General features: G+C 46.7%; 1 protein-coding gene and 1 long non-coding RNA gene across 2 annotated transcripts in view; both read right to left on the bottom strand.

Annotated features, from left to right (window-relative positions):
- Positions 1-138, bottom strand: part of LOC120718055 — a 2,697-nt gene extending 2,559 nt beyond the window's left edge. Inside the window, exon 1 of the long non-coding RNA XR_005692357.1 lies at positions 29-138. This is a non-coding gene — a long non-coding RNA (uncharacterized LOC120718055). The remainder of the gene's footprint in view (positions 1-28) is intronic.
- Positions 139-9,340: 9,202 nt separating this feature from the next.
- Positions 9,341-23,491, bottom strand: LOC120718062 (fatty acid synthase-like). Its single transcript, XM_040006379.1, is given in 25 exon segments — positions 9,341-9,701; positions 9,827-10,078; positions 10,382-10,480; positions 10,611-10,822; positions 12,744-12,953; positions 13,114-13,305; positions 13,455-13,849; positions 13,935-14,026; positions 14,703-14,854; positions 14,957-15,099; positions 16,705-16,763; positions 16,884-17,107; positions 17,267-17,389; positions 18,277-18,396; positions 18,540-18,718; positions 19,698-19,713; positions 19,977-20,180; positions 20,360-20,539; positions 20,656-20,838; positions 21,202-21,282; positions 22,121-22,312; positions 22,395-22,532; positions 22,535-22,569; positions 22,640-22,774; positions 23,478-23,491. Coding segments are annotated over 25 exon segments (3,768 nt in total). The 3' UTR covers positions 9,341-9,563.
- Between the last annotated feature and the right edge of the window lie 2 nt (positions 23,492-23,493).

Genomic DNA, 23,493 nt, shown 5'->3' with positions numbered 1-23,493 from the left:
AGATCTGAGGTTGGCTGGTAGGGTGGACCTCTGCGCATAATCACATGTGTGTGCAATCAGAGCCACGTCTGGATTTCTTGGAATGTGGATTGTTTGGGGTGAGTTTATCTCTGGATGTGTGCAAATGTATGTGCATTCATGCGTGCCTGCGTGGAGATCTGAGGTTGGCTGGTAGGGTGGACCTCTGCGCATAATTGAATAGAATAGAATAGAATAGAATTCAACTTTATTGTCATTGCACATGCACAGGTACAGGGCAACGAAATGCAGTTTGCATCCACCCAGAAGTGCTTTAGTGATATAGATATATTACAATATATATTAGCAATAATATAGATATGTGAGTATATTACAGAAACGGGTCTATTATGGTATGTTATAATGTACACGGTATGAAGTATGTTGTGAATATTCTATAACTATAAGTATGTACAGGCTGTAGTGAGTACAAGCTATGTACAGGATATGAACAGGATATAAATATGAAAAACTATACAGAATATGAAATAAATAACTTACAGAAATCTGAGATATACAGCTATACAGAAATGGGAACTATGCAAGTTGTAAACAGTTGTAGGATTAAAAATTATCAAATGTACAGAATGATTGTTTACACAGAGCTATACAGTAGTGCAGTTAAGATAAGTGAGATATAATTCCTACAGAGGCTATATAAAGTGCTAGTGGTTGTGAGTGGTGGTTCAGTCCATGTTATTATTGTGTGTTTGAGGGTACAGTTGTCCATTGTGGGTGTGTGTATGTTCAGTCCATGTGTTAAACGTGGGTCAGATGTCAGGAGGCAGAGTTCAGGAGTCTGACAGCTGTGGGGAAGAAGCTGTTCCGGTACCTGGTGGTCTTAGTCCGGAGGCTCCTGTAGCGCCTCCCAGAGGGCAGGAGGGTGAAGAGTCCATGTGATGGGTGACTGGGGTCTTTGATGATTTTCCCAGCCCTTTTCAGACACCGCTTCCTGTAGATGTCTTTTATGGCAGGAAGTGGTGCTCCGGCGATGCGCTGGGGCAGTTTTCACGACCCTCTGCAACGCCTTCCGGTCCGAGGCAGAGCAGTTCCCGTACCAGACTGTTATACAGTTGGTCAGGATGCTCTCGATGGTGCAAGCGATAGAAGTTCACCAGGATGTCTGAGGACAGGTGGTTCTTCCTCAGAGTCCTCAAGAAGAAGAGGCGCTGGTGAGCCTTCTTGACCAGCTTGGAGCAGTTGGTCGTCCAGGTGAGATCCTCGGAGATGTGGACTCCAGGAACTTGAAGCTGCTCACACGCTCCACAGCCGTCCCCTTAATGTGGATGGGTGGATGTGGGTCAGCATTCCTCCTGTAGTCCACGATGAGCTCCTTGGTCGTCTCGAGTGTTAAGCAGCAGGTTGTTTCTGGTCCACACCACTCAGGCCAGACGATCCCACCTCCTCCCTGTAAGGCGGCCTCATCGTTGTCACTGAGGAGGCCATCACCGGGGTGTCCATCTGCAACTGGATGATGGTGTTGGGAAACCATCAGCAGGTCTGGCAGTCGTGGGTGAAGAGGGAGTAGAGGAAAGGCTCACACAACAGCCTTGTGGGAGCAACCGGTGTTCATTGTGAATGGTAGAGGAGGCAGTGGTTATCCAGCCGACTGTTGGGCGGTTGTCAGGAGGCCAGTAACCAGCTTGCGAGGAGGGAAGCTGAATGCCCAGGTCTGTCAGTTCCTGATGAGTTGTGAGGGTGGGGATTGTATTGAATGCCGGCACGGAAGTATATAACAGCATCTGGCGTAGTGTTGTGTGTGTGTCAAGGTGTGAGAGGACAGAGGTGCAGTTCGATGGAGACCTGCATCCTCTGTGCTCTGTTCTGGCGGTATGCGAATTGGTGGGGGTCCAGGGTGGGGGGGAGACAGGATTTGAAGTGTGCTAGGACCAGTCGCTCTAAAGCACAGTGATGGATGGGGTGGAGTGCTACTGGTGCGGTAATCATGAGGCAAGATGGGTTGGAGTTTTTGGGTATCGGGACGATGGAGGTGGATTGGAAGCAGGCCGGTACAACAGCGTGGGGCAAGGACAGATTGAATATGTCTGTGAGCACTCCTGCAAGCTCCCCCAGAACACGCTCTGAGAACACGCCCGGGGGCCATCAGGGCCTGCACGCCTTGTGGACATTGACCTGCTCAGCACCGCTCCTACATCGGTGGGGGAGAGAGTCAGAGGTTGGTGGTCTGGCGTCATGCTCTGTGGTTGTGGTTGTGGGGTTCCCTCGCTCAAAACGAGCATAAAAGTTGTTGAGCTCGTTGAGGAAGGAGACATCAGAGGATGCGGGGGAGGGTTTGGTGGTCCTGTAGTCTGTGATGGTCTGGAGTCCTTGCAACATGCGTCGGGGGTTTGGAGTTGGAGAAGTGTTCTTCTACCATTCTTTTGTAATGGGGTTTGGCTTTTTTGATGCCCCTTTAGATTAGCCTGGCTGTACTGTAGGCGTGTACATCTCCGGACCTAAGGCAGTGTTGCGGGCCTTCAGGAGGAGACGAACATCCCGGTTCATCCAAGGCTTCTGGTTGGGGTACATGGTGATCCGTTTTCGGGTGGTGACACTGTCTGTGGTTTTGGAGATGTATCCAGTACAGATGAGGCGTACTGGTCCAGGTCTGTGTGGGTGAACAATTCCAGCTGTTTTTTTAATTCTGTCCTGGGAGAACGGCGTCTGTCCCCTCTGGCCACACTTTAATTGTCCTCAAAGCAGTTGTCATCCCTGCTTTGCTGTCTGGTCTTCATTGTGCTATTAAATACAGACAAAAAAATTTGTTGTTGTTCTCCTTCCATCACCACCTTTGTTGCATGTAGAAAAGTGTCATATAGAACCACTCCAGTTACTTTAATGGGCCAACAGGATTTGTGTTTCAGTCCCTGATAAACTGACCCATCCTCTAAAAAACAAAACCCAAAAACTATATTTCCAAGATAAATGATCAGAAATAGTAACGACAACAAAAGCACAGGAATCATAGATCCAACGGGACAGGCTCGTTACAATGAAGGAAAACACTGAGCGACTGTTGAGGCCTTTATTAGTCCTACAAAACATAACAGAAATATTACAATAAAACACAGAGGCCTTTATTGTCACGTCCATCGTACTGTGACTCCTCAGCACATTCATCTCCAATCAGCAGCTTCCTTCACTGACCCAATCACAGGTCTCAGGCCAGCTGTTGTACTCAGGTTTGGATTATTTGCTGAGGTTTTAGATCTCTGGACCAAAGCCTTTAAAAGGAAACAGTTTCTCAGAGGTTACATCAGTAAATATGATCTCACTGTGTGATGGCAGCAGCCACACAGGGGTAAATTAGTCCATTTTTCACTTTATTATTTTGCTTTGCAGTATTCTTCATTAATATAATTCATTAATCATTTGGTTAAACCTAACACTGGTATTATGAGGCGCGCACATAGTAGCATTGTGTGGTTTTTCTAAAATGTTTTGTTATATTAATTATGTTTCTCTTTCTTTGAGTTACCTGGGTTTGGGCGGTGGCTGTTTCCTGTCTGGGCAAAGGGCGTGGCTGAGGACTCTGGGGACAAAATGCCTGCTCAGCAGGACCAACCATGGGCTTACCAGGAGCAGGGGTGTTTTAGGTTTAGTTAGGTTATTCTGTGCTTAGTTAATATTAGTGTGTGTTTTTGTTTTCCCCCCCTATTGTGTTCAAATGGTTTGGCCAAATCATTATAAAAGTTACCCTCATGTGTCTTTGTAATTAGGTCAGTTTGAGTTAAGTTGTGTCTCACTTTGTTTTGTTTAAGTTTTGGAAATTACTTTTTGTAGAGTTATATTTAGTTGACCTGTTTTATGGGCCTGCTAAGTATGTTTTTGAATTTTGTTACTTTTGGACTTTTTGAGGGTTAAAATAAAGAAAACCCTTTTTGAAGATATCTTTTTTGCCTGTGTCCTCTTTGCTTTGCCTGCTTGGTCCCTCACAATTGGTGGCAGCAGTGGGATCTGCCAGTTGAGGACTCAGTTTTTTTGTTTTTTTTTCTTTGAGGCTTTTTCACCCCCAGAAAAAAAGAAAAATGCATCGGGGAGGAAAGGTGGAAAGGGAGAAAGGAGTAACTGTTCAGAAGGAAGCTGATGCTGAGGAGGAAATTGGAGTCTCTGAAATGGTGGAGAGCACTGAGGTTGAAGAAAGGGAGCCATCTCTGTCAGATCTGATGTCAATATTGCAAGCTCATATGGGTCAACAGGAGGCTCGGGAAGCAAGGCAAGAAGAGGTAACTGCACGACAAGAACAAAAATTCAAAGCGTTGCAACATCAGTTTCAGCTTTTACAGTTAGAGGTGCAGTCCCGGACATCACCAGTACCAGAGCTACCATTACCTACCACAGAGTCACCAGAGTCAAGGGAGCTACCTCACATTCCTAGTTCTCCTCAAGCTCAAGCTGAATCCAGTCAGTCATTATCAGGTCAGTTTTCATTGCATGAACCCAGACTGGAAAAGTTGACTGATAGTGATGATATTGAGCATTTTTTGACTACATTTGAACGCATTGCCTTAGCATATCGTTGGGAAAAAACAGACTGGGTTTTTCAATTAATACCACTGCTAACGGGCAAGGCAAGAGGAGCATACGTTCATATGGATATTGATGACTCTCTCAGCTATGACAAAGTTAAAGCTGCAATTTTGTCCAAATATGATGTTAACCCTGAGACCTACAGGCAGCGATTCCGTTCACTGGAAGTCAGGCTTGATGAGAACCCTAAGGAGTTGTATGCTCGACTTAAAGACCTGTACGGGAAATGGATTCAGCCAAAAGGTAAAACGAACCAAGAAATTGGTGAAATAATCATCCTTGAACAATATTTGAGAATTTTGTCTCCTGAGCTACAGGTTTGGATTCGAGAGCACAATCCGTCTTCTGCAGCGAAGGCAGCTGAGCTGGCAGAAGTGTTTGTAGCTGCCAGGAGGAAAGGACAACCTTGGACCTGTAATGCAAATAAAATGCCAAAGGAAGGCCCCAAATCAGCCCAGATGTATCATCAAAGGCCATTGTCAGCAGAAAAAACTCCTGTGGGTGAGAACCAGTTTGCTGGCAGACCATTAAAAAATTCAAAAAGGATTGTTTGTTACCTCTGTGGGTTAGAGGGCCACACAAAGCCAATGTGCCCAAAAACCTCAGCTAAGATGGTTCAAATGTGTTTCATGCCATGCTCACATGCTGAACATGGGCTCCAGTGTGACCAGACTGTTAAAATGATAAAAATTGAAGCTAATGGAACAACTTTAAGAGCTTTGCTTGATTCTGGCAGTTCTCGTACACTGATGCATAGAGATTTTGTGCCCCCCAATATTGTCCGTGTTAGTGATACCATCCCCATTTGTTGTGTGCATGGAGATGAGAAGATGTACTCAACAGCTGACATGTACATTAAAGTGAATGGACAGACATACCTTTTAAATGTTGGGGTGATTGATAACCTGCCTTATTCAGCTATTCTGGGATGAGATTTTCCAGTGCTTTTTGATTTGTTGGAGTCAGACCAGAATCATCAATGCAATGTGGCTGTTACTAGAGCCCAAGCTCAAAAATCTAGTGAAACCTCAGAAGTTTTCAGTGCCTTGCCATTTTTTTTTAATGAGGAATGGGAAGTTGCACCTGTGAAGCCTCGGAAAAGTCGCAGACAGAGGAGACAGGAGAAGTTCCAGCATACTATAGTACACCCAGAAAGGCATACTGACCCAGACTTGCCTTTGGGACTTCAAATTCCTGGCAATATAATAGAGTTGCAAAAAACTGATCCTAGTTTAGCTTCCTGTTTTCAGCGAGCAATAGACAAGGACCAAGTAGAGGAGGCAGGCATTAACAAAAGTGACTATGTCTTGCAAAATGGCATACTTTACCATCAGATGGGCTCACTTCTGAAGCTAGTGATCCCCCAAGAAGTTAGAGAAACCGTGCTTAATTTGGGACACTCTATTCCCTGGTCTGGCCACCTTGGTAAGCACAAAACCACAGCTCGTATTAAACAACATTTTTTCTGGCCTGGCCTCCATAGAGATGTAGCCTACTTCTGTAAGAGCTGTCCTCAGTGCCAGATGACATCCTCCAAAGTCCCTTCCAAAGCTCCACTCCAGCCACTGCCTATTATTGGTACCCCATTTGAGCACCTCGGAATGGATATTGTTGGACCCGTTGAGAAGAGTAAGTCAGGGAATCGCTATATGCTTGTAATCACTGATTATGCAACTAAATATCCAGAGGTCTTCCCACTGAAATCCATCAAGGCAAAATCAGTAGCTTTCTGCCTTGTACAGCTCTTTGCAAGAGTAGGGTTCCCACAGGAAATACTGACTGATCAGGGGAGTAACTTTATGTCCAACTTACTAAAACAGGTGTACAAGCTGCTGGGCATTAGAAGCCTGAGGACCACCCCATACCATCCTCAGACTGATGGGCTAACAGAACGGTTCAATTAGACTCTGAAGCAGATGCTCCGGAAGGTGGTAGATAAGAATGGTGCTGATTGGGATCAGTGGCTTCCTTATCTTCTCTTTGCCTACAGGGAAGTGCCACAAGCCTCCACTGGTTTCTCTCCGTTCGAACTTTTGTATGGGTATGTGGTACAAGGACCTCTAGCCCTGCTAAGAAACATCTGGGAGGGAGGCAAGGAAAAGATGGACTCTGTTAACATTGTTTCCTATGTTGTGCAGATGAGGGAGCGACTGCAGAAAATGAGTGAGCTTGCTCAGTCAAATATGACCAAAATCCAGCAGAAGCAGAAGTTTTGGTATGACAGAGCAGCTCGTCAGAGGTCTTTTAGTCCTGGACAAAAGGTGTTGGTGCTCCTCCCCACTGACAACAACAAGCTATTGGCTAAGTGGCAAGGGCCCTTTGAGGTTCAGAAGAAATTGGGGTCCACTACTTACCAAGTGTTCATCCCTGGAAAGCCACGTTCCAGCAGGGTTCTGCACATAAATCTTTTGAAGGAATGGGCGCAGCGCCCTGAAAAGACAGCAGAGGTGATGCTCATAAGGGGTGTGCCAGAGGAAGAAGAGGTTGGTGAGCAATACTTGCCTTCTGCTGATGTGGTAGATTTTGACCTTAGTCATCTGCCAGATGATAAACAGCTTCAGGTGAGAGCTGCATGCAACTCTGAGGTGCTTCAAGTGAATCCTGGCCGAACAGATATTGTTGAGCATGACATTGTCATTAAAGAGGGCGTCGCAGTAAAGCGTTTGAGCTACAGGATCCCTGAACGTCTGCTAATATCCCTGAAGAAGGAAATCGACCTCATGTTGTCCTTGGGGATCATCGAGCCATCAAAGAGTGAGTGGTGTAATCCAGTGGTCCTGGTGCCAAAGAAGAATGAAAGCATGAGGTTCTGTATAGACTTCAGGTACCTAAACTCAATATCACTGTTTGATTCATACACCACGCCACGCATTGATGATTTGCTGGAACGGCTGGGGAAGGCAAAGTACTTGACCACACTTGACCTGTGCAAAGGATATTGGCAGGTGCGACTCACGGAGCGATCAAAGAAGTTGACTGCCTTTCGAACACCTTGGGGTCTCTTCCAATTTACAGTGATGCCATTCGGGCTGCATGGGGCTCCAGCAACCTTTCAGAGATTAATGGACCAAGTACTATGTGGTTTCTCAGATTTTGCATCTGCATATCTTGATGATATTGTCATCTACAGCACCACATGGGAGGAACACTTGGAACATCTGCATGCTGTCTTCGACCGTCTTGGCACTGCTGGGTTGACGGTGAACCCCTCTAAGTGTGTTTTTGCCTCTGCTGAGACTGCGTACCTGGGCCATGTGATCGGGAATGGGGTGATCAAGCCTCAGGTCAGTAAGATCCAAGCCATTGAGTCTTGTCCTCTCCCACAGACAAGGAAGCAACTAAGATCCTTTTTGGGCATGGCAGGCTTTTATCGTCGGTTCATACCACGATTCTCCACCAGGGCAGCTCTACTAACGGACTTGATAGACATCAAGTGTCCTAATCAGATTAACTGGACAGAGGAGGCTATAGCAGCTTTCAAGGACATCAGTCAATCACTGAGTAGCGAACCAGTTTTGTACAGTCCAGACTTTAATGAGCCCTTTTTCCTTCAAACGGATGCATCTCATAGGGGTCTGGGAGCAGTGCTACTTCAAGGTTTGGAAGGAGAACATCATCCTGTTGCTTATATCAGCCGAAAGCTGTTCCCAAGAGAGGTTCGATATTCAACAGTGGAAAAGGAGGCCCTTGCAATCAAGTGGGCCCTTGATTCCTTCAGGTACTACCTTCATGGAAGAGAATTCACCCTGGAGACAGATCACAGTGCACTTCAGTGGATGGAAAAGATGAAAGATAAGAATGGAAGGATCACAAGATGGTACCTTGCTCTGCAACCTTTCCGGTTTGTCATCAAGCACATTCCTGGGAAGAACAACGTTACCGCTGACTTCCTCTCTCGCTGGTACAGCGAGAGTCCTGAAGAGGGGGGGTGTGTGATGGCAGCAGCCACACAGGGGTAAATTAGTCCATTTTTCACTTTATTATTTTGCTTTGCAGTATTCTTCATTAATATAATTCATTAATCATTTGGTTAAACCTAACACTGGTATTATGAGGCGCGCACATAGTAGCATTGTGTGGTTTTTCTAAAATGTTTTGTTATATTAATTATGTTTCTCTTTCTTTGAGTTACCTGGGTTTGGGCGGTGGCTGTTTCCTGTCTGGGCAAAGGGCGTGGCTGAGGACTCTGGGGACAAAATGCCTGCTCAGCAGGACCAACCATGGGCTTACCAGGAGCAGGGGTGTTTTAGGTTTAGTTAGGTTATTCTGTGCTTAGTTAATATTAGTGTGTTTTTGTTTTCCCCCCCCTATTGTGTTCAAATGGTTTGGCCAAATCATTATAAAAGCTACCCTCATGTGTCTTTGTAATTAGGTCAGTTTGAGTTAAGTTGTGTCTCACTTTGTTTTGTTTAAGTTTTGGAAATTACTTTTTGTAGAGTTATATTTAGTTGACCTGTTTTATGGGCCTGCTAAGTATGTTTTTGAATTTTGTTACTTTTGGACTTTTTGAGGGTTAAAATAAAGAAAACCCTTTTTGAAGATATCTTTTTTGCCTGTGTCCTCTTTGCTTTGCCTGCTTGGTCCCTCACACACTGGTACAGTGATCATTCACATCTCTGATTAACCTCTGAAGAGACACATTTGGTCCTTAGCGACGCCTCTGTCACAGGCGTCTGTCAGAACAACAGAAACACCAATTTAAGTGATGTTATGTAATTCAGGATTCAATCAATGTGTCAGTGTTTGTTACTTTGTTACATTCATTTTTTTTTTTTTTAACCACGTTATTTTGTTGTGGGATGAACTTCTGCAAACAACAACATATGGCAACAAAAAACTAAACTTGCAGTTGGAATCGATGGAGCTGTGAGATGATGGGATGTCGACTGGTTCACTAACCATTAACATTTGGGATATTAGGATAACAGTAGCGTGTAAACATAAGCAGTGCAAAGACTTCCTATAACGACACATTTACAGTCTAGTTTGAGGAATTAAGGTGAAGAGACGGATGTTTAACCCTCCCTTGGTTTGACAGCTCGCTCAGCCAGTGAGTTATGAATGATGTTCTTGATAGACTCCGCCCCTGCACCTTCTAGGAAAGTGCGGTGATCTCCCTCGATGACGTGGACCGACACCTCGCCATCACAGACCTGAAGAAAGACGCAGTACACAGTTTGAACATTGGAAGGCTCAGACTGAGAGTTTATAGAAAAACACGCGCACACACGCACAGTGAAGATAAGTACTACAGACTGATGTAAATGTGCATCGTTACCTCACTGAGCTTATAGTCAGCTCCCAGGTTTTGCTCATATTCGCTGCTGGTTTCGGCGCGCAGCAGCTTCACGCTGCCGTGGTGGTTTGCAGTAGGTACATATGCATCAGCAGCCTTTAGCTTGTAGTAGAAGGCGGAGGCTGCAAAGTGCAGTGAGTCTCGGTCGATGTCCTTGTGAGCGGAGGTGATTAGGTCCACGGCCACACTGACGCGTGCATTCAGGTCTGACAGCGGGAGCAGAGTCTCCAGAAGCTGTAGGATGTAACCATGGAGATGACTGTAAGTTCATAGCAAAGGTTACCGCGTGCTCGCGGAGATATTGTTTTCAGAAAAGTAAGTGACACATAATTAATGAACATCACAGATCTTATGTATATGAAAATGCAAAATGAAGATGTTTTGATATTCAGGAGTTACAAATGTCAGCTTTCAGTGAGAAACTGTACGAAGCTTTGATTTAACCGCATGTTTTACTTTAGTAGTTGTGTGGCCTTTAACGCTGATGCCACATAAAGGAATACTTGTGTGTGAACCTGTGGGTCAGAGACAGTATACCTTGTTGTATTCAATGCCAGTGAACTGCTGGATGAAGGCACACAAGGCTTCAGTCTCAGCCTCAGACTCGTTGCCGGGTGTTAGCTTGGCTCTGTAGCTCTGCAAATCAAAAACACAGTTAAACCTGTTCACATGCAGATCATGTGACCAGAGCTCATCCTTCAAAACCAACATCACACACGCTATACAGCATATACATGAAATAAAGATGCGCGAGTGTTTCTCTGACCTGTGTGTACGCCGCCACATATGAATGTGAGCCATCAAAGAGAAACAGGAACTCCACAGGCTGATTCTGGGTCTGCAGCTGAGAGCACATTTCAAATGCTACACAGGCACCAAAAGAATATCCAGCGACTCTGTACGGGCCGTCCGGCTGCACCTGCCTGACGCAGCTCACGTAGTAGGCAGCCAGGGACTCAATGCTATCCAGAGGAGCAGCTGCAAAGGAAACACATGAGGGGAGTTAGTTTGGCTGCACAGTGACATAAACAGCTGATGCACAACATGTGAGTGACAAAGGTCTGAGAACAGAACCACAAACTTTTAAACTGTGACTGTGAAACAAAGAAAACATGAAATCACATCAGGTCTTTGATTTTCCTCAGGCCATTATGGAGGGAGCTGTACATGTACAAGTGTTTGTAGTTTCACCTTTGAACAGTCAGACTTTCAGCTTTAACACATTTTGCTGTTTAACAGTTACACACGTTTTGATACACATGATTGTGACACCTGGTGAGGACGCACACTCATCATTTGATGACGATGGTTCAAAGTGTTGATTTTGTATTTTAAAGTTTTTCTCTGTGACTGTAAAGTCATTTTAATATGAGCCCCATTATGCTGACAAACCCACACAGACGATGCACACAGCTCAGCAACACCAACGAGCCTGAAAGTCAAACGACATGAAAAGTTATCCATGAGGCGCCAAAAAACAACAACAGCTGCAGCAAAGGCTCTTTGTACTGTAAGATGAAGATCCTACAAAAGTAGGAAGCCTCACAAACCACATGTAGACTGGTTGTGCAAACTCCCACAGACCCTGCAGTCGAGAGGATAACAAGCTGCTCCAGTGATCATGACCAGGACACAAACTGCTTCCTCCTGAATCAGAGGCCTGACTGACAGACACACCCTGGCATAGAGGAGGCTGAGGAGTGTGACAGTTGGAGCACACGCTCAGGTCTAGGCCTTTAAACAGGGGAACCACCTCCCCAGTGTGCCAGTCCAGAGGCAGCATCCCAGAGCTTCACGCAGCGCCGTGTCAGCCAGGACGGCCCTGCAACACCCAGATCCTTCTCATCAGCCTCAGGTCTGTCCTAAATCCTAGCAGGAGCTACCACGACGCGTACCACAAAATGCATCGCACTGGTTCTTCCCAGTAGTTCAACTCCTTGGAACTGGTTGTCTGCTTGCCAATGAATCCTGCTTATTGGTTCCACTTGTGCTACAATCAGGACGAATTGTAGTGGCGCAGTCTAAAGCTGGATATGAATATTACTTTTATGTTTATTGCACAAAAGGACGCGAGTGCTAAAGTGCAAACTGCGCCTGGACAGACAGCATGCTAGCTCCAAGCTAGAGCGATGAGGAAGCTGAGCTTCAGCAGGTAACAGAGGCGGTGATGATCAGTCGAGCTGTCGCCTCTGATCATGTTTCTACGGTACCAGCACAAACACACAGTGTGTTTGTGTGACTGCAGGTTTATATTGTGAAATGTAATCATGAGACAGCGCGCTTCACAAAGAAAGCACTGTAACAAGTAACTAATAGACAAGTAACTAATTACTTTGTCTTGGGAGTAATTAAGATAGAACACTTCTAAAAAGTAATGCAGTATGTAACAGAGTACACCCATGACCCAAACACTGATCACACCTCCAACATGCACAAACATTTGACATCATATAACTGATTCATAATGAATGTGTTCGACTGTTCTCTCACAGTGGAGCCGATAAGAATCAATAATAGAATCAATAAAGGAATTGATTCCATGAGTGACGTCAATAATGGAGTCCGTTTCCATCCGCAGACACACTGCAACACTATCAGCCCAGAACCGGGACCTGGACCCGGCAGTGTGGGATCCTGCTGAGCTGTGGACGTCCTGAAGGATTCTAGATTTGATTGACTTCAATCACAAAAAGCTTCCTCAGAGTCGAGGCTGTGCTGAGGAAGGCGGACACACCAAATACTGACTGAAGTCTACAAACTGTTCCTGACTGCATCCACCTGAGTCTGCACACGTTTCATAAACGACTCTGCATATTTCCTTTCAAAATGCAAAGTGCACAGTAGCTCCTGCCTGTTGTGCAGGACTCGGTATTTTCATTGTCTTTAAAGTATAACAAACCTTTCGTGCACTGCAAGCCGTAGCAAGGCACGCTGAGCTTAGAAGCAAGCGTCTTAAAGGCTGCGATGGAGCCCTCGATGGGATGTACCAGGAACAGCGGCCCGTCCTGGCTCTTCACCTTGTTCAGTGACATCACAGTAGGGCTGCTGGGGCTGACCATCAGCTTGGTCAGATCAGACTCCAACACAGAGCGAACGCCGTCCTTCTTAGCTGTGGTGTGTGGAGATGTACTCCATGTTTGTACACATGATAACACATTTCATACTAACAAGAGTCTTAACAGCTCGATTTAAACAAATACATAAGTGCTTTTTTACAACCTGAAACCTTTTCAAAGATCTTTCTGCATTTAAAAAGCAGCTCTTCATACCGCTTTGTCCTTCTGGCTTGCTATTGGCCAGCTGTCGCAACTTGTTAATGGTGAGCTGGCGGATATCCCTCATGGCCATGACGATGTCATAGTCGCGTTCCAGAGTCTGGCGAACCTGAACGCCCATCAAAGAGTCCAGACCCAAATCAGCCAATGAGGTGTCAGCATTCAGACTGCTGACATCCCGCACACCTGATTGAGAAGAAGTTAAAAACAACGAAGAAATGAGTCGATGTCTGTGATACAAAGTAACCTCAAAGATCACCAAAGCGACTCAGGACGGCGGTCTTTTCTTATATAACACCTTTATGAACGCTAGTTTGGTATAACCTGACGCTTACCTAGAATGTGAGCTACAGCGTCCACCAAGTCTTTCCGGTTTCCTGCTTCACTCTTTACGACCGTCCTCTCTGCCAGCACAAAGCTGGACACCACCGGGTGCTGCTGGCACAGGAAGAAGTCCAGCACTTCCAGACAGGAGGCCATGCGCTGCGGGAGGGTGCCACCGATCACAACGTCATTCCCACCCATGGTCTCTAGAACCACCCCAACATCACCAATGGCACCCCACTGGACTGCAAGTCCAGGCAGGCCATCATAGCGGCGCTTCTCACACACGCGCTCAATCGCAGAGTTGGCGTAGCCATAATTACTTTGGCCAGCGTTGCCACGGCCACAGCTGACTGAAGAGAAGGCCACAAAGTGTCTGAGCTCTGGACACAGTTTCCTTGTTACTCTAGAGAGGGGATGGAAACATCCAGAGATCAGCCCATGATGGTGCCCAGTGACACACAGCGGGAGGAGCCACTCTTCTCACTTACCTGTCCAGGTTGATGGTGCCGTCATTTTTAGGTTTGTTAACTTCGAGATAAAGCTGAGGAGTTAAATTCTCCAACATACCGTCTTTCAACACCTGAATGCAAACAAACATCAACAAACGGTCACTTTAAACGTTAACTGGCAGTAGTTTAGCTGTTAGCATGTTAGCATCTGATAATTGAGAAAATTGAGTCGACATTGTTAGCATCGTTCTTGCTTTTGTTTTCGTTGCATGTCATGTGACACTGCAGCTACTGAAGTCCAACAAAGGGATCTGACCATCATTCTAGTTTGCAGTAATAATGCAGTAATAATGCAGGATCCAAACACTGACAGCAACGTCAGCATTAGACAGCGAGTGAGGCGGCTGCTGGAAGGTGGACAACGTCGTAAATGTAAACAAACCGTCTTGACAGAGAAGTTACTTTAGAAAATAAAACTCTGTTTCAAAATAAAAGTAAAGAAAGAAAGCTACTGTTAGGTACTAGCACTGGTACAAACATGAAAGGTAGCACTCTCCCCTGCTCGATGTAAAAAGTCACTGCTGCCTCTAACACATCCACGGCTTGTTTCTGGGAGGGGCAGTTACCCCCCCACGGTTAGTTAGTGACACTGAAGAGCAAAAGTATGGAGGGCTCAGCTCAGTGACAGCTGCAGCAGCCAAAGTGCACGAACCACATATATGTAGTCCAAATTTAGGAAGGACCATAAAACCTGTGAAACATGATTTTTCCAAGGTGACACATATAAATAACTAAAGGGACTCTGACCATGGCTAGGTGAAAGACACCACCCACTGCACCCATGGCACAGGCCTCAGCAATCAGGTGCTCTGTTCCTTTCAGTGTGCCGACATCACTGGTGGACACAAACACCTCCACACCCTGATTCTGCCACTCCTGCACCCGCTTCGCCTGGTAACCTGAAGACAGTTCAACAGTGAAGCTGTAAGATGAGTCACATCAGCACTGATGCAGGACTTGGCTGTGCACATCAGTAGGAGCACCGTGTCATCGTGCATTACCGTTTCTCACGCCTGATCTAGAAGTCAGCACCAGTTTGCGGGCTCCCCTCTCCATCAGCCACTGAGCAAGCTCCAAACCAAACCCCCCGAGCCCCCCAGTTATAATGTAGGAGTGGGACAAGTGGCAGAAGGTGCGACAGATACAGTGGGGCAAAAAAGTATTTAGTCAGCCACCGATTGTGCAAGTTCCCCCACCTAAAATGATGACAGAGGTCAGTAATTTGCACCAGAGGTACACTTCAACTGTGAGAGACAGAATGTGAAAAAAAATCCATGAATTCACATGGTAGGATTTGTAAAGAATTTATTCGTAAATCAGGGTGGAAAATAAGTATTTGGTCAATAACAAAAATACAACTCAATACTTTGTAACATAACCTTTGTTGGCAATAACAGAGGTCAAACGTTTACTATAGGTCTTTACCAGGTTTGCACACACAGTAGCTGGTATTTTGGCCCATTCCTCCATGCAGATCTTCTCGAGAGCAGTGATGTTTTGGGGCTGTCGCCGAGCAACACGGACTTTCAACTCCCGCCACAGATTTTCTATGGGGTTGAGGTCTGGAGACTGGCTAGGCCACTCCAGGACTTTCAAATGCTTCTTACGGAGCCACTCCTTTGTTGCCCGGGCGGTGTGTTTTGGATCATTGTCATGTTGGAAGACCCAGCCTCGTTTCATCTTCAAAGTTCTCACTGATGGAAGGAGGTTTTGGCTCAAAATCTCATGATACATGGCCCCATTCATTCTGTCCTTAACACGGATCAGTCGTCCTGTCCCCTTGGCAGAAAAACAGCCCCATAGCATGATGTTTTCACCCCCATGCTTCACAGTAGGTATGGTGTTCTTGGGATGCAACTCAGTATTCTTCTTCCTCCAAACACGACGAGTTGAGTTTATACCAAAAAGTTCTACTTTTGTTTCATCTGACCACATGACATTCTCCCAGTCCTCTGCTGTATCATCCATGTGCTCTCTGGCAAACTTCAGACGAGCCTGGACATGCACTGGCTTCAGCAGCGGAACACGTCTGGCACTGCGGGATTTGATTCCCTGCCGTTGTAGTGTGTTACTGATGGTGACCTTTGTTACTTTGGTCCCAGCTCTCTGCAGGTCATTCACCAGGTCCCCCCGTGTGGTTCTGGGATCTTTGCTCACCGTTCTCATGATCATTTTGACCCCACGGGATGAGATCTTGCGTGGAGCCCCAGATCGAGGGAGATTATCAGTGGTCTTGTATGTCTTCCATTTTCTGATGATTGCTCCCACAGTTGATTTTTTCACACCAAGCTGCTTGCCTATTGTAGATTCACTCTTCCCAGTCTGGTGCAGGTCTACAATACTTTTCCTGGTGTCCTTCGAAAGCTCTTTGGTCTTGGCCATGGCGGCGTTTGGAGTCTGACTGTTTGAGGCTGTGGACAGGTGTCTTTTATACAGATGATGAGTTCAAACAGGTGCCATTCATACAGGTAACGAGTGGGGGACAGAAAAGCTTCTTACAGAAGACGTTACAGGTCTGTGAGAGCCAGAGATTTTCCTTATTTGAGGTGACCAAATACTTATTTTCCACCCTAATTTACGAATAAATTCTTTACAAATCCTACCATGTGAATTCATGGATTTTTTTTTCACATTCTGTCTCTCACAGTTGAAGTGTACCTCTGGTGCAAATTACTGACCTCTGTCATCATTTTAAGTGGGGGAACTTGCACAATCGGTGGCTGACTAAATACTTTTTTGCCCCACTGTAGCTGGCAGAGACAGAGGGGAAGCAGCCTGTACAGCTGCTCCCTGTTCCTCACAACGGACCTGTGAGAAAAGAAAAGCTGGTCAGAAGATAAGCAGCAGTCTAGCCACTCTGCAGTCACAGTAACATACCAACCACATGCATGTAGGGATGGGCAGGTCCAGTACAAACACCTCACTCACCTGAACCAGGACCTTGCCGATGTGCTTGCCCTGAGCCATGTATCTGAATGCTTGCTCCACTTGGTCCTTATCGAACACTGTGGTCCTCAGAGGCTGAACTACTCCTCCCACAATGCCCTGCTGCAGACACTGGGACACCTCCTCCCACTCTTGGTTGCCCTCTTCAAAGAGAGCATCCAGCAGGATACCATGGAAAGCCACATTCTTGAGGAATAACGCCATGCCTGAAGGAATCACAGCAACGTGACAGCGTTTGTCAAGGCTTCAAGAATCATTTATGACAACAAAACTCTGGTTAACACCTGCAGGAACCTTAGAAAAACTAATAAAACATGTTTATATATTTATCTATCCTGTTGTCAATAAACACCACATCCACTGACCCAGAGGAGTGTTGTTGGAAAGGTCATATTTGCCGATCTCCAGGAATCGTGCGTGTCGAGCGAGGCAGCGAACACTGGCCTGCAGCTTCTCCTCGGCCAGAGAATTCAGCACCACATCCACGCCTGAAACACACGCAGCAAACACGACACCACATACAGTCAATGTATAACATGGAAGTATAACTGAGTGGGGATTACTCAGTTCACACAACTGTTACTTGTTAAACTCAGAAACCTGCTAAAGCTTTGTGTGCATAAGTCTTGTTCCAGGACATTCTTGGGTTCCTCAACATGGAGCAAAGTGTCTGCAGTACACGTGCCGTGTTCCACACCGGCTTTAAAGTCCCACAGAGGAAACATCAAACATGTTAGAGGAGGCGGAGCTGACAACGACGAACAGCACCAGTGCTCGCACAGAAGCACACACAGTCATCGATGCAGCACTGGGAGGAAACACACTGGCACCGGTGCACGATGCACATTTCACCAATGAGTTTACAGTGAGAGCTCCTGAGCAGCAGCACTGTGACCGGACGGGGAAAATTACTACTGAAAGAAAGACGAGAGATTCTGGACTTAATGTCCGTCTCTGGATCCAGGACCTCGACACAGGAAGTCTGGACCGGCTCTCTGTTCAAACAGTCCAGCCTCTGATCCTTTGAGTATAATCCATAAGGCGGTGCAGAGCCTGGATGGAGCCGACGGGTGGGGGCACTGCCTCTGGCCTTCACATATCTTGCCTGCCTACTCAAGCCGGGCCCCGAGCAGCTTTGCAGGCCCAGCTTTCATCAGCCACTCACAGCAGCTCCTTTGCTCTTGGAATACGACTGTGTTCAAAGGCTGGAGTAACCTGTAAGTGCCATTTATACTAATGTATATCAATACTCAGGGAATATTGTTTGGAAGAATGGTCTTCCATCCCTGCAGCAGAGCACAGGGAATGATTGCTGACTGCTAATCCAAGATATCTGATGTCATGTCAATCGTCCCCTGAAGCACTGAGCAGCTACCTTTGCCTTGTGTGTGGAGCAGAATGTGCCGTTCAAAGGAAGTATCTCTGGAGTTGGTGAAAGCCTCTGCTGATAGCTGAGGGAATCTCTTCTGCAGGTACGTCCGCTTCTCCATTGAGCCTAGACAAGAGGCCCCGCCCCCAAAGTTGGGGTAAAAAGACATGTGATATAATTACAATTTATTAGCAAGAGGCTTTAAAAGAATCTATAATAAGAGTTTGATGTTGTTACTGTGAGTCTGTGTGCGAGTGTTACATACTCACCGACTGTAGTGAACACTCTGCACTTCTTACTGAGCGCTATGGCGATGGCAGCCTGGCCCACGCCTCCTGACCCCGAGTGGATGAGCACGGTCTCTCCAGGGCGTAATCTGCCATGCACTACCAGGGAGTAATACGCTGTGGCATAAACCACTGGCACAGAAGCTGCTTGCTCCAGTGTCCTGCAAACACACACACACAATAAGTGTGTGGTTCATGTAGCAGGATGTAACTGTGCTGTATGCTGGAGAAACTGCACAGCAGCAGCTTTATGAATGAGACTAATGAATAAATGAATCCTGTGTCAGTGCTCCGCCTTCAGGCTTGGACACTGAAGATGGTCTCACCTAATAATCGAGTACGTACACAACGTACATCAACATCAAAAACCCTGGATTAACGGAGATGTTCGCGCGGCACTGGCGGCACGGAGCACCGCCTTTGCCTCCGCGAACACATCGGACTACAAACACGCACATTACCAACTCCGGAAGACGATCAAAGCAGCCAAACGTGAGTACAGGGACAGGGTGGAGCAACAGTTTGACAACCCTCGGAGTATGTGGCAGGGACTAAACACGATCACAGACTTTAGAGGGAAAACCAGCACACCGCAGACCACGGCCTCTCTGTGTGAGGATCTAAACGTATTCTACGCTAGATTCGACACAGCGAACACCATGAGACCGGACAGTGTGCGCACCGCGGATGACGTCAGTGCGCACACTGTGTCTGAGGAGGATGTGCGGAGGTGCTTCAGGAAGGTGAACGCACGCAAAGCTACTGGTCCGGACGGGATTCCCGGCCGCGTCCTCAAGTCATGCGCGGCTCAGCTGGCTGGAGTGTTCACGCACATCTTCAACCTTTCCCTCTCTCTGTCTGTAGTCCCAGCCTGCTTCAAAATGGCCACCATCGTCCCTGTACCCAAATCCTCCACCATCTCCTCATTGAACGACTGGCGACCTGTAGCCCTGACCCCCATCGTAAGCAAATGCTTCGAGAAGCTGGTCAGGGACTTCATCTGCTCTGCACTACCCGACTCACTGGACCCTCTACAGTTCGCATACCGCCACAACAGGTCCACTGATGATGCCATAGCCCTGACACTACATACTGCCCTGTCACACCTGGAGAAGAGAGACACGTATGTGAGAATGCCACAGTGTGTGGATCAAAGCTGGACAAGGAGGACAGGAGAGAAGACGGACTTTAGCACAATGTTTGGTTTGATGTTCGTCACCTCCTCACAAGGAGATCAAAACAAGTCTAACAGGTAACAGCTCTTAAATACATACAGGGAGAAAGATGCGAACAACCAGACAATCCCATCATATCCGTCTCCTCACACAGTTTGGATCAGATCACACGTGCAAACATTATTTTGATCCAGTTATCACTCATATGTTTACTGCATGTGAGTGATGGAGAGATTCTCTGCACCTTTGCAAAGCCTCAGCTGCTCTGCCAGCTTCCCATTGGCTGTAAGGCAGTCCGTCTCCACATCAGGAACAAACAGGAACTCCTCCAGTGTGGGCAGGCTCTGCAGCTGCTGCCGGCGAGGGGCTACTGTGGCGTGCAGGCCACAGATCTGGACTCCACCAGCAGTGATGTTGTCAAGGTAACGGCTTACGCGGACATCAACCGCTGCAGGAATCAAACAGAGTCAAACATCGAGCTGAAGGGGACCAAACGCTGAGAGCGAACAGCAGCCGGTGTTTTACACATAAAACAGTCATATCATGTTGACATGACAGCCACAAACCGCTAAAGTAACGATCAGGAGGATCACTGCTGCTGATCTGAAGCGAGAGAGGCAAACACACCTTGCTTTCCTTCAGCGTGCTCGCTGACTTTTTCCAGGTGTGCAGCAGGATGGACGCACACGGAGCGGATTCTGGTCGGCAAACGCAAACCTCCACCCGGCAGCCCCAAGACGATCATCTGCAACATGGTGTCCAGAAACGTCACCCAGTTTCCTGTCCATTCCAGCTTCCCACGGTCTCCTAGAAACAGCCAATCAGATTATTAGAAAAACAGTCCTACCAACATTTATCTGAGTGTAACTAGAATCATGTCCTTTTATGTCCCAGCAGGACAATAAGCCACAGCTCCAGCGTACCTGCTGTGTTTGACTCCAAGATGCCCTGAAAGGTTTTTCCATAGTCGTAACCTCGCAGTCTGAGCTCCTTGTAGATCTCGTGTGCGTTAAGCTTCATCGAGGCGTCGCTCCTGTCGGCAGCTTCCCGGCTGATCTCACCGTTGAATGAATCGAGTGCTGAATCCTCCAGGATGCTCACCTTACCTGAAAACCAGCGATTCTGAATATTCACGAGTTCATACTGAAAGTCAAAAGTCTGCAGACGAGTTTTACTCTGTCGCTGGAACAACTAACAGACCTCTGAGGTTTTGCTGCTCTGGTCACAGAGCTTCACCTCAGCCTGATGGATGCAGCTCGGTGTCATGTGACCTGAGCTACAGCCGGCCTGTGCTGAACCAATCAGCAGCCGAGCGACACGGGAAACCCGTTTAAACAACGCTGCACTAAATAATAAACAATATGTTTGTGGATATAATGTTGTGTGATTTTCAGCTACAAATGTAAATGATGTGTAAACTTTGGGATCTTCATCAGCAGCTCAACCTGTGTGCTGATGCAAAGACGTACCGCTGACAGTCAGGCTCCCGTTCTCCGAAACCTCGAACCTGCTGGTGGCGGGCATGAGACGCACCTCCAACTGGACCGCACCTGTGACAAACAGTCAACAGCTTCATCCACTGTAACAATAACAATAATAATAACAATAATAATGCACTTATCAAAATCAGGGTTTTTCACAATAAAAGTCACAAAAACCAATTAAATGTAAAAGATGTTGCTGTTGATTATTTTAGTAATGAAGTCGTCCGTCAGTGACGCCATCGAGTCATCGAGGAAACAAAATACTTTTGTCTTATTGATGAAGAAAAATAATTATTCAGAAGAAAATCAGACTGAGCTGCTGTGCGAGCAGCGTCTAACCCTCATGTGACACAGTGAGACATCTGTAAAATGATCTCAAAGGTCAAATTCAACTAGAATAACATCGATATGCAACCGAAACAAAGATGTACGTCCGTCTCCTTGAAGGTTTCTGAATTTAATACAAGGTGGAAGCAAGGAAGCAAGGAAGGAAGCAAGGAAGGAAGGAAGATTTTCAAACATTAATGCCAATATTTGATATTATTTCACTTTCAAGCTGAAAAATGTTACAAAAGCCTCGTTTGACGTGGGTTAACACGTCGGTGCGCCGCAGAGCGCCGGCGTGTTAAACGAAGCATGGCAGCCAATAACGAGCGTCGAGGATTTTCATCATCCAATCACACAGTGAGTTCAGGGATTTAAACGTGTGAAATCGTCAGTGTGGCGTAACTAAGACGCTCGGCAGGTCTTACAAAGCTGTAACAATCTCACCGCCTCCACATCTCTTACTGGTTAAAGTGGGACTGACAGGATAGGCACTGGGCCAATCACATGACCTCACCTGCTCGACGAGGTCATGTGATCGTGGTTCAAGCCGTTAACAAGCCACGCCTCCCATACTTACTGGCGTTTGACAGGATGGTGGCCCTGTGGATAGTCACATCCTCAAAGGTTACGGGCGTCGTTTCCATGACAACCCCTAGACTCCTCACCAAGGTGCGCCAGGCCAGCACCAGGTAACCAGTCGCCGGGTAGAGGACACGCCCATCGATGCTGTGTCCAATGAGATAGTGGTCTGCAGACTCTGGGCTGACGTCTGTTACATCAATGACACGACGTTAAACCAAATCAGAAAAACGTTTTCACTGCGACGGAAATGCTGCGAGCGCACTTCTTACCAATGTTATACACCGCCGCAGAACCAGAGCCTCCCGAGCCCGACAGGAAGTGTTCCGCTTTAGGGATATCCCACGTCTGGGCGTGGTCCCACTGCAGCAAGGGCGAGATCATTGGAGTACCAACCGGCACAGGTAGGTCACAGCGGGGCACAGGGCGTTGGCGTCCACGTTGATGCTAAAGGCAGAGAGTGGTGTGAGTGAGCAGCTGTCACAGTCAAACAGCCAATGAGGGAGGCTCTCCTCACCCGTTCATGAAGATCCTCCCGACGTTCGAGAGGAAAAACTCGAGGTTGTTGGTGTGACCTCTCTTCATCAGGGGGACGACTGAACACGTGGGCTTCAGGCTGCGCTTCAGGATGGCCTGTGTGAAGAAGTCAACACTTCAGTCACAGCAGCGAGTGAAACGCTTTACAGCCCTGGTTTCCAACGGTAACGCCACCGAGCCACAGGCTAGTGTCCCTGTAAAGTACATCACCCAGTAACATCTGGACAGGTGTGTGTGGAAAAAAAGCTTTGATAAATGGGTGTTTCTGAGCTTCAGACAGCGACGGCTGCTGAACGCTGTGTGTGGAGGCTGACACACACAGACACACACACACAGAGAGAGGGGGGGGGATCATTACAGTTTTTTACAGCCGCTAGGACACATTTCTCAATACTTAGGTCACTTTTGCAAAACTCTTCACACAATTCTCCTAACTGACCGTCAGCTTGGCAAAGCAGTTCATTTCACATTCAAAATGCACTACAACTACCAAAACACTTCATCCAGGTCTCAAATAAACTCATTCTTCCAGAACACTAGCAAAGGTTGACAGCCGACAAACACACTTTGTCACTCACAAAACAATGACCTAAAAAACACTAACAACATGTAGCATTACACAGTGTTTTCTTGTGTAAAACAAGGACACATCTCTGTTTATAATTTCAATATATGTTACTGGAATGAATCAGACATCATGCAGAATTTGTTAATATTTGTTTATGTATTTTTATTTTTTTGCACTAAGTAATCCCAAAATACAAGAATTTGTATACACACCATCCACTGATACACATACAATAGTAATGCTAATCTACTCGGTCTTCTCCATTT

Source organism: Simochromis diagramma, unplaced genomic scaffold (genome assembly GCF_900408965.1).
Source record: "Simochromis diagramma unplaced genomic scaffold, fSimDia1.1 OVJJ01000024.1, whole genome shotgun sequence".
Lineage (NCBI taxonomy): Eukaryota > Metazoa > Chordata > Actinopteri > Cichliformes > Cichlidae > Simochromis > Simochromis diagramma.
This window is presented reverse-complemented; position numbering and strand designations above follow the sequence as displayed.